This window comes from Cervus canadensis, chromosome 19 (genome assembly GCF_019320065.1).
Source record: "Cervus canadensis isolate Bull #8, Minnesota chromosome 19, ASM1932006v1, whole genome shotgun sequence".
Lineage (NCBI taxonomy): Eukaryota > Metazoa > Chordata > Mammalia > Artiodactyla > Cervidae > Cervus > Cervus canadensis.
Window position 1 is genome coordinate 37549072 of NC_057404.1, and position 15306 is coordinate 37564377.

Consider the following 15306-nt stretch of genomic DNA (forward strand, 5'->3'; position numbering starts at 1 on the left):
CATTACAATATAACTACAGACCAATCTCTCTCATGATTCCTAATTAACACTTTTTTTTATCTTGTTTGAGATTTATAATTATTATTCTATGAAAACAACTGCATTTTATTTCCCTGTTAATGTATCTTTTTCTAATAACTCTATAAGCAATATTTTTCACTGCTGATTAATATTCAGGGGAAAACCAAGGAAATCAAGTGCAGAGAAAATTCTTATTGAAATACTCACTGATTTCTCAATTGAGAATCATTTATCCTTACTCTAAATGGATCCATTTTGAAATGTTTATCCTATAACCTTCAAGTTTTTAAGTTTAAATATAAACTTTAAAAAAAATCCAAGGTTTCTGTGACTACAAAAAATCCAAGGTTTTTATGACTACAAGTTCCAAATGATTAAACTGAAGCATAGCAACAAAAAAAAGTTAATGGCATTTAGAGTTTTATATTCATAAATATAAACTACCTAGAACAGTGAAAATAAAAACGATGTACTATTCAGACTGTACCAAGAATATTATTCTTAGTTCTCAACCTCTTATCTTGAAGAGAGAAAAAGTCAAAAACTGAAGATCCCTAGATAACCTCAAAGAAGATGTTATCTTGAAGTTAAATACTGAGAATAATCAAACGTATTTAGAACGTTTATCCTTACGAGAAAAGATTTAAAGGCGGATTCAAAAGAAGTCATAGAAAAAGGGAGAATTCAGTAGACAGCAAGCAGGTAAAATTAAGTCAGTTTAGGAAGGAAAGAAACAGAGTAATCTGCTACTGGAACAAGAAGCCTCAGGGGTATGGAGTGTTTTAACCACAAGAGGTGAACAAGCAGAAATAGTGATCACTTGAAGGAAATTTTAAATACAGTTCCTTAGTTCCTTCCACAAAATTCACCAAATGACAACTACCTAGCAGGCAGAGTACATCTAAGAGTACTCTAACTTTTTTTTCAGATTCAATGACCTTAACATCTAGAAAGTAGATGAAATGGCTAATTTTTAACTTACCTCTTTTTCCTCCTGCAATATTTTTACTTCATAAAGTTGTCGGAGATTTGAGCCGCTATTTTGCTGTTGATCTTTCTTGATGTTTACATTTTCATAATGAGGTGCCTTTTTCCTTTAAAAATCAAGAAAAAAAAAACCTTATTCTCAATTTCAAATATATAAATGTCTATATAAGCTAAGAGAATATTTTTACACAAACATTTCCTGCTTAAAAAGTATTCAGTAAGATCATGTTATTGATGATAAACACATCTGGGTGTTATTAGGCCTATATATCCTCAGTGAGTGCTAAGTCACTTTTAGTCATGTCCAACTCTTTGCAATGCTATGGACTGTAGCCTGTCAGGCTCCTCAGTCCATGGGATTCTCCTGGCAAGAATACTGGAGTGGGATGCCATGCCCTCCTCCAAGCGATCTTCCTGACCCAGGAAATGAACCTGTGCCTCCTATGTCTCCTGCATTGCAGGCAGATTCTCTACGTGCTGAGCCATTGTGGAAGTCCCAAGGGAAAAATAATTAATGCTACTTATATCACAAAACAATCAGGAAAAAAAAGGCATAAAGAAAGATCTTTGAAAATGAAAAGGAAGCTTATTTTCCCTGAAATTTACACAACCTCAAGTGAGAATAATAAACCAAGTAAGCAATGAGTAACAGTTCTGGAGTCAGACAGCCTGATGTGAATCCTAAGATTGCTCCCTACTAACTAGGTGACCTTGCACAAATTGCCTAACTTCTCTAAACTTCAGATTTGACTCTTCTTCTGTAATTAGAAATAGTAATAACCGATTCTCAAGGTAATGATTAGAGCAGATAATTATATGTGAAGTGTTTGGTGGCATACATTTTTTCTAATTCTTAAACAGAATTCTGGGGAACAGTTTCACATTAAACACTTCCAATGAGCTATATTGAACATAAGCAGATTATAAAACAGATAATAGAAAAACAAAAACAAATGCTTAGGTTACATAATTGTCATTACTTTTTTGTTTACACATTACTATGAGTTAAACAATGCATAGAACATCTCAGTTCACTATTAAATGCTGGCTTCGTTGATTTTTTTACATGAAATTCAACAAACATTTTCAAAACCTCAAATAGTTTTATGGATAAAAAATTTATATTAGGGATATCAAAAGAGTCACATATTATTTAGGTCTGTTTCCCACATTAAAAAAAAAGAACAAACAAAACCTATAAGCCTATCTTTCCATTTAGAATAGTCAAATATTTCCATTTTTTAACTTTTTACTTTGTATTGGAGTATAGCTGATTAACAATGTGATAGTTTCAGGTAAACAGCAAAGGGACTCAACCATACACATACATGTATCTTCCTGTCGTTCAGTTGCCCAGTCATGTCCGACTCCATGTGACCCCACAGACTGCAGCATGCCAAGGCCTCTCTGTTCCTCACCATCTCCCAAAGTTGCCCAATTCATGTCCACTGCATTGGTGATGCCATCTAGCCATCTCATCCTCTGATGCCCTCTTCTCTTTCTGCCCTCAATCTTTCTCAGCATCAGGGACTTTTCCAGTGAGTCAACTGTTGGCATCAGATGACCAAAATACTGGAGTTTCAGCTTCAGCATCAGTCCTTCCAATGAGTATTCAAGGTTGATTTCCATTAAGATTGACTGGTTTGATCTCCTCGCTGTCCAAGGGACTCTCAGGAATCTTGTCCAGCACCACAGTTCAAAGGCATCAGTTCTTAGGCACCCTGCCATCTTTACAGTCCAGCTCTCACAGTGTACGTGACCAATGGGAAAATGATAGCTTTGACTTTACAGACTTTTGTTGGCAGAGTAATGTCACTGCTTTTCAACACACTGTCTAGGTTTGTCATAGCTTTCCTGCCAAGAAGCAAACGTCTTCTGATTTCATGGCTGCAGTCACCATCCGCAGTGATTTTTGGAGCCCGAGAGGAGGAAATCTGTCACGATTTCCACCTTTTTTCCCTCTATTTGCCATGCAGTAATGGGGCCGGATGCCATGATCTTAGTTTTTTTAATATTTATTTTTAAGCCAGGTCTTTCACTCTCCTCCTCCATCCTCATCAAGAGGCTCTTAAGTTCTTCTTCGCTTTCTGCCATTAGAGTGGTATAATCCACACATCTGAGGTTGTTGATGTTTCTCCCACCTATCTTAATTCCAGTTTGTAACTCATTCAGCCCTGCATTTCTCATGGATGTGCTCAGTGTATAAATTAAACTAACAGGGTAACAGCAGACAGGCCGGTCATACTCCTTTCTCAATCTTGAACCAATCAGTTGTTCCAACCAATCAGCTGTTCTAACTGTTGCTTTTTGACCTGTATATAGGTTTCTCAGGAGACAGGTAAGATGGTCTGGTATTCCAATCTCTTTAAGATCTTTCCACAGTTTATTATGATCCACATAGTTAAAGGTTTTGGCAGAGTCAATGAAACAGAGGTAGTTGTTTTTCTGGAATTCCCTAGTTTTCTCTGTGACACAGCAAATGTTGGCAATTTGATCTCTGGTTCCTCTTCCTTTTCTAACCCAGCTTCATCATCTGGAAGTTCTTGGTTCACACAATGCTGAAGCTTAGCATTCAAGATTTTAAGCTTGACCTTACTAGCACAAGAAATGAGTGCCACTGTCCGATGGTTAGCACAATATTTAGTACTAGCCTTCTTGGGAATTGGGGTGAGGATTGAGAAGTATAGTTACTTCTATAGTTTCTTCTATACTTCTAGTGTAACTACACATATCTATGCTCCTCCAAACTCCCCTCCCATCCAGCAAGTACTTCCATTTTTACACCATATCAAATCTCCCAGAGTAATTATGACTCAATCAATAAACAAGAAGTAAAAAAGAAAAAATGGTAGAAAGCATTGACTACCAGAAGGAACCAAGACAAGTCCAATAAAATATACAGTGAAGGCAGCAAACCAAAGAGTAGACAAATTATGGAAATGATGAACTATCTGAAGCAGTTAGGAGTGCAATCTATACGGACACATTCCCACTAGCAAAGTGAAAATGCAAACAAAAGAAAAGGAAGACACAAGACAAATAACAAAGATTAAAAAGAAAGTAACATTTAAAAACTAGGATGAGAATGGGAGCAGGACAGGGCTAGAGAAGTAAAAGTGACCATTATGAAGACAATAGCAAGCAAAATTAGAGCAACATAATTAGAATACTTGTCATGCCTGAGGTACTCAGTTAGATGTGTAGCGAAATGGATGGAAAACAATCATCACAGAACTACATACCCCAAAAAGGGTTAATTTTGTTTAATGTTAACAAAACTTCAATAAAACTGATAGACAGGCAGGCAGACAGGGAATCAACCAGCCAAACTGAAAGAAGAGTAAAGTACTAACAAAAGCATTATGTCAAGGGAATGAGCACCATTAAGAGCATTTGACAGACTTTGCTTTATTTGGAATGACAAAGATTAAATTTAGATCCCATTAAGCTGTATATACATGTTAAGCTTCTAGTGTAACTACTAAAAAATAAAAATACATTGTATATCTCCCATACTAGGAAAGTGAAAAAAGAAAAGGACAATAGAACTGGGTATAAATTCCCCAAAACAAGGACCATGTTTTATTCTTTTTTCTCAGTTACTAAGTTCATTACTAGGTTATAGCAAGAATTCAAACCATGTCTGTTCAATGAATGAACAGCAGCAGGGGAGTTTAAGCAAGAGTTTAGGCTAGGTCCACTGCTGGTATACACATGTATCTGAATGTGTCCAGCAAATTAACTGGAGGTATTCACTATGGGACTTCCTATGAGAAAATTCATTGTATGAGAGAGAAAGAATCAGGCACAAAAGCTGGAACCTGTTTATAAAAAAAAAAAAAAAAACTAAATCATGGAAAGCAGTTATAGATTCTGAGAACAACATCATATTTATTACTCAATTTTGCCCTCCATGGACTCATGTCCAAGATCTTACTCATGTCTAAGATAAGAGTATGAAAAAAATAAAGACAGTTATTTTACAAGAAATGCATTTCCTGGTTAGACTTTGTAAATATTGCCTTCAACCTAATGTTAAGGTTCTGACTCAAAGTGAGAAAGCCTTCTCAATCTATCATTAGTCAGAAGAATGGACACCAGAGCCAGGAACAAGATACAGAATCCTGGGGCCACCTATTTTTATATTTTTCCTGAACTTCTGTCTACCTTGTAATTAAAGAGAGCCTATTTTAGTACTTAGACACATGGGCTATATATCAAGTTCTGCAACTGAATAGCTACATGATATTAAATATGTTATTTATTCTCTGACTCATTTTTCACTGATAATAGACACAACAATAGTAACTACACAGAGACTTGTGAATATTAAATGAGTTAATACATGTAAAACAGGTAGCAAAGGATCTGGCAGACTGAAAAAGCAATAGTTTTCACATAGGTTCAGTTTAGTTCAGTCGCTCAGTCGTGTCCAACTCTTTGCAACCCCATGAACCACAGCATGCCAGGCCTCCCAGTCTATCACCAACTCCCGGAGTCCACCCAAATCCATGTCCATCAAGTTGGTGATGCCATCCAACCATCTCATCCTCTGGCGTCCCCTTCTCATCCTGCCCTCAATCTTTCACAGCATCAGGGTCTTTTCCAATGAGTCAGCTCTTCACATGAGGTGGCCAAAGTATTGGAGTTTCAACTTCAGCATCAGTCCTTCCAATGAACACCCGGAACTGATCTCCTTTAGGAAGGACTGGTTGGATCTCCTTGCAGTCCAAGGGACTCTCAAGAGTCGTCTCCAACACCACAGTTCAAAAGCATCAATTCTTTGGCACTCAGCTTTCTTTATAGTCCAACTCTCACATCCATATATGACTACTGGAAAAACCATAGCCTTGACTAGATGGACCTTTGTTGGCAAAGTAATGTCTCTGCTTTTTAATATGCTGTCGAGGTTGTTCATAACTTTCCTTCGAAGCCTAAAGTATAACATTTCTTTAAGTTTTTTATACTGATTTTTCCTTTCATAACAGCATAATCTAGTCTAAATTATTAGTCAAAAACTACAGTAAAAGTATACTATTTTTTAACTTACTGGGTTATATCATACTGTCCAGGACCAGGCCCTGATGTTATAGGTAACAGGAGTCTTCCCAAAGAGTTGCCAAAATGTATCCCCTTGTATTTCAAAGTTGCACTGGAAAAATCCTTTTAAAAAAAAAGGATGAGAGATAGTTTATATAAATCATAAAACAAAGTTTAACTTTACTCAAGTCTAAAGCAAGGATAACCTTAGTCAATGAGTTTCCCCTGGTAAATGCTAGACTCTTCCCTGATATAACTTAGATAACCTAAGTTATCACTGTATCCCATTCTACTCCTAAGTCAACCAGGATTCCCAGAGAAGGACCTCTAGCTTAGCATGAAAGTGAAAGTTGCTCAGTTGTGTCTGAATCTTTACTATCCCCTGGACTATGGCCCGCCAGACTCCTCTGTCCATGGAATTCTCCAGGCAAGAATACTGGAGTGGGTTGCCATTTCCTTCTCCATCATAACCTCAACCAATATGAACAGCTTTGCTCTTGGCAGTACACTTAACAACCTAAATCCTTAAGGGTAATGAAAATCAGCTCCTTACCACTTAAATTAGGGAGGAAGAGCAGAATTGCATGATTTAGGGAAAGTCTAACACAAATGACTTAATTAAATAGAACTTAAATTAATTTTAAGAAATTAAATTAGAATTCAAACATCACCAACAGATACTAGATAATGTCTAATTACTTGATATTTATGTCTATAAGATATTCATGTAAAATTTTCATGGAGTAACAAATACACAACAAAAATTAAACTCAATTCATTTTATAGTTACTATTTGAGATCAGGATCAGTACTTTAACACCAAAGAAATCATTTGTGACATGAGAAATCAACAATCATCTTCCTTAACATCCACTATAAAAAAATACCAAAATTAAGCATGACTCACTAAAGATTTTGTTGCAGAGAAGTTAAAAACACCTGCTTTCGTTATACACTAATAATATAATATGAAACAAGAACAGTAGTGTTTCTTATAGGAATTCTTTTATGTTGAGCAATCATTTGAAAAATTTATAAAATCTTATTTTTTTAACTGATGTAAACTTAAACTCTATTTCACTTTTAATTCATATTTGTAAAATTACGGCTTTAAAATAGGCATGGATTATTGAAACAATATATATATACAATGAATAAAATCCCAGTAACATAAACTTGTAGTTTAACTGCATAAAACAGTGTGCCAGTTGTTCTAGGTGACCACTGCTGTTCTAGAACAGTGGAACCAATCTCTCTCAATTACCATTACAAGCAATATTAATTAAATAAATAGCGATTAAATGCTAAGAAGACAAAATTCTAGCTCAGACTGGTGAATCGAATCAGATTCCTGCCAGAATCTCAAAAGAAGAGTGTAAAATAGACTCAAATTATCAGTGCTGGTAAAGAATCCACCTGCAATGCGGGAGACCTGGGTTCAATCCCTGCATTGGGAATATTCCCTACAGAAGGGAATTGCTACCCACTCCAGTATTCTGGTGTGGAGAATTCCATGGACTGTATAGTCACAAAGAGTTGGACATGACTGAAAGACTTTCATTTTTTTTTTTCTTCAGAAATTAAGAGAAGGTATCATTCACATTCTCATTCCACTTCAGGGAATTTCTGGAAAATATAGCACAGCAGAGATTAGAACCAGGAAAAGACCTCGCTGCATATGAAAGAAACCTCACCTGAACCCTATTAAGAACCCTATTAATATGCCCAGGAAGATAGATACTGGAGGTAAGGACAGACTCATGGGTAGTGAGTACAGAGCAATTCTCAAAACTACCAATAGTCTTAGAGATTTATTTGCACTGGTGCCATTACATGAAGTGAAGAAAGAATGCTAAGACCCATTCCATTCCTGCCATAAATGGTTGGAAATAAACTGGAAGCACTGCCATTAGGCCCTAACAAAGACAGACATCCTAGTTAGACAGGCATCACTCCAGAAAGGTGCCACAACAAAATTCAAAAATAAGCTGCTACAGCACAAAGATTTCCTACTATGTGAAAACATCTTTTATTTCCTAGAACTCACCACTAAAAACTAGCCCTCAAATACTGTAAAATACAAAATCAATAAAACTAAACTTTTCCTTTTACACCCACCTGATCTTAAAGAATTAAACAGAGGCAAACACCATCTGACAGAACTTTGATGTTTGAATGAAACGAAATGGAACCTTTGTTGATTCTTTCATCGTAAACGGTAATCTGAGACAGAAATTGAATTACAGTAAGTCTCCTTTCTTGGGGTGGTAGAGGATGTTGGAGCTGAGGGTATAGAAACAGGGAGTTACTAGCTATGTCCATGTAAGATTCAGACATATTTTGGAATGACTAGTGAACTAACAGAACAAATCAACCAGAAGGTAAATGCAAAAACTAATCCTATGGGAAGCAGCTAATCATGATAACCAACATCCAGTAAGAAAATCTTACAGTCAAAAGAGTGGTAATGCTTACTCCTTCTCTGTTGACTGAATTTGCCTTCTACAACACAATCCCCCAATGGATTTATGCCTGTGTTCTGTGGAGTGCAAAATGGCTATGATAAAAACCTAAAAGATCTATTTCATTAAAACACTGGTAAAAAATCAGTGCTCCTTTTAGACCCTTCTAGCTAATGGAGTATAACACAGAGAGAAAAGCACTATCTCCTGACTTCACCTGAGCTTATCGTGCAGCTTTCACTGTGATGGAGTACCTGGGCAGAAATGCCCAGCAGAGAGCACCATCTGGTGAGAGACTAAAGTGCCTGGGGCAGCAGAAGCTGTCTCAGTGGAAACAGACTTGTTCAGGAGCATGGTTGAGACAGTCCTTCTAAAGCTTCTGCGAAGGAGAACTTTGAAGAAGGCTTGAGTTCCACCACATCAACAGGAGGAGACAATATGCACATGTTTGAGTTACTAACATAACTGTGACTCTCTTTAGTACCCACAATACAATGAAGCCTGGGAAAACTTGTTACATAAATAAAAAGGATTAATTCTTATTTCCACTAGAATATTTCCAACACTGCAAGTCATCTTGTTGTGCTTAGCTAATTGGTATACAGATTCCTTCTAACAAACTACAACACAAAGAGCAGAGAACTACTGCCGTTCTTCACTAGGGATGCTTAGCTTGAACACACTATGAAGCTATAACACTCTATAAAGCACCAAATCAAAGCAAGATGATGATATTATTACAAATAGGCTGATATATGATTCCCAAGCCCAGATCCTTGTCAATCCTAGAAGGAACAGAGCTATAAATAAAAATTAAAAGGATTATCCCACCAATCTCTCTAATGCACGGAGCTTACACCACTCTAGCACCTCTGAATGTAACACAAAAGGAAATAATGGTAGTCAGACCATCCAAAGGCTTTGGGTCTAGTGTGCAAAGACAAACACCGTAATACCTAGCAGAACAGCACAGAAAAATAGCACAGCCTGACACGACCAAGAGAATAGCAGATGGTAAAAGAGGAGTCCTGGAAGAAACCGTTATCCACTAGAGTAGCTGCAAAGCAGCCTGTTCCTTTGGGTCAGCGGCAACTCTGAAGCCTGCTGCACCCCAGAGGGTTTCAGAAAGGAAAGAGTGCTGAGCCATACAACACTTTTTTTTGCTAAAATAAGTGTTCTAGACCACCTTTCAAATGAAATTACTTAACAGAGGCATGGATTTTAAAGTACATACACAGTTTTGATGTCAGAAAGAAAGTTTTCTCATTTGCGTTGTGCTTTATTTACTTTGAAATAAAGCAAAATTTCATAATTTTGAAGATTTTAGGCATAATAAGTAATAAAATAAATGTAGAACTCTCTTTTAATATAATACAGCCAGGTTAGATGCGCCAGATATTTTCTATATTTCAGGCAGGAGCATATCTATTGATTTGCTATGGCTTATAGATTTTTAAAAATAAAATTCATATTTTAAAACAGAGCATTTTGACAAACCATCCTTAAAATTATATTTTTATAGCCTAAAAAATTTGAGCGCCGAAGAATTGATGCTTTTCAACTGTGGTGTTGGAGAATATTCTTGAGAGTCCCTTGGACTGCAAGGAGATCCTAAAGGAAATCAGTCCTGAATATTCACTGGAAGGACTGATACTGAAGCTGAAACTCCAATACTTTGGCCACCTGCTGGGAAGAACTGGCTCATTGGAAAAGACCCTGATGCTGGGAAAGATTGAAGGGGGGAGGAGAAGGGGACAACAGAGGATGAGATAGTTGGATAGCATCACCGACTCAATGGACATGAGTTTGAATAAACACCGGGAGTTGGTGATGGACAGGGAGGCCTGGCGTGCTGCAGTCCATGGGGTTGCAGAGTTGGACACTACTGAGCAACTGAACTGAACTGAAAAAATATGTTAGTTTTATAGTAACTGTTTCAACATAGCATTTCAGGATAAATTATATTCAAGTAGAATTAGGTCCAAGAAGCTTTCTTCAGGTTAATCATTGGGATTTGCAGGTTAACTGTTTAACAATTCTTAAAACTAATCCAACAGAAGGAAAGATTATGCACACACAAACATACTTAAACACACACACACCATTCAAGACACCAGCAAAATCCTTTTCCTGTGTATACACTGAAATTTATTTCTTCAAAACCACATGAACTACTTAATTCACTAACCTCTGCAGTTCTCATGTAAATGTTCAATTGGAAATTTAATTTAAAAGTCTTTTAAAAATACAGACAGAAAATAAAGAATAAACTGACGTACTCTTTGTCCTACATCACATTCTCTATGTCGAGATGTGTCGACAACACCATCCTTCAAGGTCATTGCTAACTTGTAAAATCATTAGCAAATAAAATATGACTTAATTGAAGCAAACTCAGCAAGGAGCTACATTATTTTAAGTGAATGATGTAATATAACTTGAAGAATTACTAACTGCCACTTTCACTGACAGTGAAATAAATGAAGGGGCTATGCAACTTTCTCCTCATATCTTTTCCATAATTAAGTGAAGAAAGAGAATTTGTGAAGAATTACGAGTCCCAAGGTGCAGCAGTTCAAACACTAATAGACTGCACTCCAGTGTGGCAGCACACAGGTAGTTCCCAACATGTTATTATTAGCAAGTATGTCAGTGTTATAATTCCAGCCGCAAAACCCTGCTTGCAAAATCCACCTCTGAAAAGCAAATTCCCAATGGTTCCCTGGGCTCTTCTTTTTAAAAAGAGAAAGGAGCCAAATTTTATCATTCAAAGTGTTATACAAAATAACTTATACAGAATTTCCCTTTATAGATTAAATATAGCTGAAAATTATTTGGTGGCTTGAGTCTCACATAGCTTTTAACTTTATAGGTGCTTGCATAGTTAAGGTATATAAAATACCTTCAGCAGATGTTATTTCAATTATTCAGTGAATAATCACAATAATTACCTATCTCTTGGATTATTTTCTCAATTCTCTATTAATATTTACATCTTATAGCATAGAAGCATATCTCACATATAGCATATCCCACATATAGCATAATCTCACAAAGCAGCTAAAGAGATACACAGAATTATCAGAAATTTGGTTAATACTTGAATTAACTTTACTACAATATCAATTTGAAAATAGTCTGTGAGGCACCTATTTTTTTTTTGCAGGAAAAAAAACAAGAAATATAAGCCTCCAGCTACTAAGCTACTCCAGCTATGCTTTGTTGAAGCTTCTTGAATATTAACAATTATGTCTTTAATTTATATGTAAATCTATATTTCTACAAACATGTTTTCTTAAATTCAATCTAGATTTTTTATTCTAATAAATACAAGTTGAATTGACTCAGTTATTACTAAGACATGTCATCAGATAAGTTGGACCTATTAAAATTATAATTTTTCTTATTTCTCTCTTCTATAAATAATAATTTAGCCAAAAAGGAATCAAAAGTTCTATGTTAATGTTTATTCACACGTGAAAAAGGTTTTATACATCTAGGAAAGCTTGGAGGCATTATTCAAGCCTTTTAATAGATGATATATTATTCTGAAACAAAGAAATAGTATATATAAAAAATACAATTTTAAAACAAGAATAACATTTTGAGATTTAAGACTAGAGAACTGTTTAAGCTAAGACCAAGAATCAATGACTATTGTGAAAAAGAAATATTTATTGATAGTTCCAATGTATTAGATCAAAGTTTGTTCCCAGGGTACGTTAGATAAGGAAACATCATAAAGAGCTTAAGAAACTTGGCCAAAGACAAGTAACTATTAAGCAGAAAAGCAAAGAAAGAAATCCAGGCAGTCTAGTTCCATTCCACTACGTTTCATCATGGTCCTTTACCTTGGACAGAACATACTTCTATCAGACCACAGGGCCGCCATTCATTCCAGTACAATTTTTACAGATCTCCACTGTTCTTCTAAGCATATCTTACTCAAATATGTAAGATAACAGCACTATCTGTTGATGAAAACTATTTTTATATGACTGACAGAATAGGCCAGTCAAGGCCTGGAAAACCAGGTATGGCAAAGAGAGGGGGGTGCAAAACAATCTTGGGACAAAAGGCTCCAGAGCCACAAAGAAATGGGGATTCTCAGGGTGTGAACAGGAGACGTATCTATAACCTCAAAATACTTACTCTCCATTTTACCAGAGATAAGTCGGTTCTTCGTAAAGTTTACGGAGCAATCTATCAGGTCTTAGAATATCTGTATTCGAACATATAATATATCTCTATTATGTTCCACAATCAACAGAAATTTCCAAAAAAGAGGAGTTATAAACCAAAAATAAAATCATACCAGCTTGTCTATTTGCCTTTACCTTTGTATTTTAATTCTTTAAAGAGAATTTGAGCTATTATCTAATAAACCTTCATTTCATCCTGAGGAACTTCAGTACTAGCGATAAAGTCTATAGGTTTCTGTTTATGTGGGAATCTTAATTTTGCTTTCATTTTCAAAGAATTTTTCTGCTGATTATAGAATTCTTGATTAACAATGCTTTTTATTTCAGCATTTTGAATATATCACTTCATTGCCTTCCAGCCTCCATTTTCTCTGATAAGTAAGCTGTTAGTCTTCTTAGGGATTCCTTGCCATGTCTCTCGCTTCTTTCAAGATTTCTCATTGTCTTTGGTATTTAACATTTTGTGTTATATCTAGGTGTGCATCTCTTTGAATTTACACTATTTGCAATTCATTGAGCTTCCTGTAGGTGTAGATCATTTTTCAACAAATTTGGGGTGTTTCCAAGTTATTATTTCTTCAGATATTCTCTCCACCCCTTTTTCTTTTTTTGATTCTCACCATGCTTATGTTAGTATGTTTGATGTTTGATTTGCTCAGCTGCTCAGTTGTGTTTAACTTTTTGCAATCCCATGGACTGTAGCCCACCAGGCTCCTCTGTCCATGGAATTTTCCAGGCAAGAATACTGGAGTGAGTTGCCATTTCCTACTCCAGGGGATCTTCCCGACCCAGGGACTGAACTAACGTCTCCTGTGTCTCCTGAATTGGCAGGCAGATGCTTTATCACTGCAGCCCTGGAAAGTCCAAGTCCTTTAGTTATTTGATTGTATTTAAATTAGTTGAGCCAAAGACTTTACCTAATAAGTCCAACATCCTGGCTTCCTCAAGAACAGTTTCTAATGATTGCTTCTTTTCCTGCGTATGGGCCATATACTTTTTGTCCTTTGTATGTCTCATAATTATGTTGTAAACCAGACATCTGAGATAATTCAATGAGGAAACTCAAAAATCAGAATCTCCCTCCTGCCCCTAATTCTGTTTTTGTTTGTTTGTTTGTTTTGTTCTGTGATTTTCCTGAACTAATTCTCTAAATTCTGTATTCTCTGTCATGTGTGTTCACTAAAGTCTCAGTTTGGTTAGCTAATTGGTCAGGTAATGGCTGGACAGGAGTTTTCTTAATGCCCTTGAACCAGTAAGTCTCCAACCTTTGCAGACATGCTCTGTGCATGTGTTGAAACATACCTTCAACATTCAAGTAGGCAGTTTATAAGTCTGTCTGAGCTTTCACTTCCCACTTGTATAGAACCACATATTCACATAGAGGCAAGAACTCTGTACCTTCTCAAGTCTGAAAATGGTTTTCAATCCTGAAACCATTTTCAGTGTTTTACAAGATTAAGCAAATAACTAACTATACTGAGGACAGTGTGAGCCAGGTTATGTGACAGAAGGGAGATCAAATATGACAAAGGATATACTGGAATAATCATGTGCCACTGAACTGGAATCAGAGAGATCAATATAAGCTCAAAGTTTTTAATAAGTAAGAAAAAGTATAGATGTATAACTCTGTCCATTGAGATGGCCTAGAAGGAATGATATCCTAAACATACCTGCTGCTGCTGCTGCTGCTGCTGCTGCTAAGTCACTTCAGTCATGTCCAACTTTGTGCAACCCCATAGACAGCTCTCCCGTCCCTGGGATTCTCCAGGCAAGAACACTGGAGTGGGTTGCCACTTCCTTTTCCAAACATACCTAGTGGACTGATACTGTTTTGAAATATTATTCTCTACTAAAAAAGTAGGGCTCCTTGAGGAAATGACTGATTTGAACAACTGGTGCAGGGAAAAAACAAGATGGGTCTGGTGCATTTTATTGTGCCATAAAATAAAACACATAAATATTGTGCTCAGTGAATGTCAAAAACACAATAAGCAGATTTAAAGAGCTCTCAAGGGTCAAATGCTAGATAATTTTAACTTCAAAATAAAAAGTAAGAGTAGTAAATTACAACCTTTGGAGTAAAACAGGAATTTAAGACCCCATACTGATATAAATACATAAATGAAAAAGAACATAAAGCTGTTCTTTAAAATGCCAACAAAAAATGTTAAAAGAAACTATGGAATTAGAAAACCATCATTTAATAAACATCACAATAAAACTGATTCAGGCATCATCAATGAATGTTAAATAGGTGAGAGTTTGATAAGGAACAGCATATCCATTCATTTTTAAAGTAACTTCTCCAAAATATTTATAATTTTTAAAAATAGTAACTTTACAGTAGATAAAACTAGAAGATATCCCCTTAAGTTAACATCACCAATTACCAGATAAGTAAACATCCTGTCCCTCTTTATGTGATACACTGATACATCACTTTCATTCCAGCCAAAAAGATAAACTTATCCTAATCATGATAAAACATACACAAATCCAAAATGGAAACATATTGGACAAAATAAACACTCCGTACTCTTTAAAAAGTCAAGACTACAAAACACAACAAAAGATTTAAGAACTTTCCCAAT

At 35.9% G+C, this 15306-nt stretch overlaps 1 protein-coding gene across 1 annotated transcript in view; it reads right to left on the minus strand.

Moving 5' to 3' along the window:
• Window positions 1-15306, minus strand: part of STPG2 (sperm tail PG-rich repeat containing 2) — a 328307-nt gene that overhangs the window by 287613 nt on the left and 25388 nt on the right. Inside the window, exons 5-6 of the mRNA XM_043438460.1 lie at window positions 6059-6171; window positions 1004-1115 (exon numbers count right to left, since the gene is read on the minus strand). Of these exons, the coding sequence (XP_043294395.1) occupies window positions 1004-1115; window positions 6059-6171 (225 nt within the window). The remainder of the gene's footprint in view (window positions 1-1003; window positions 1116-6058; window positions 6172-15306) is intronic.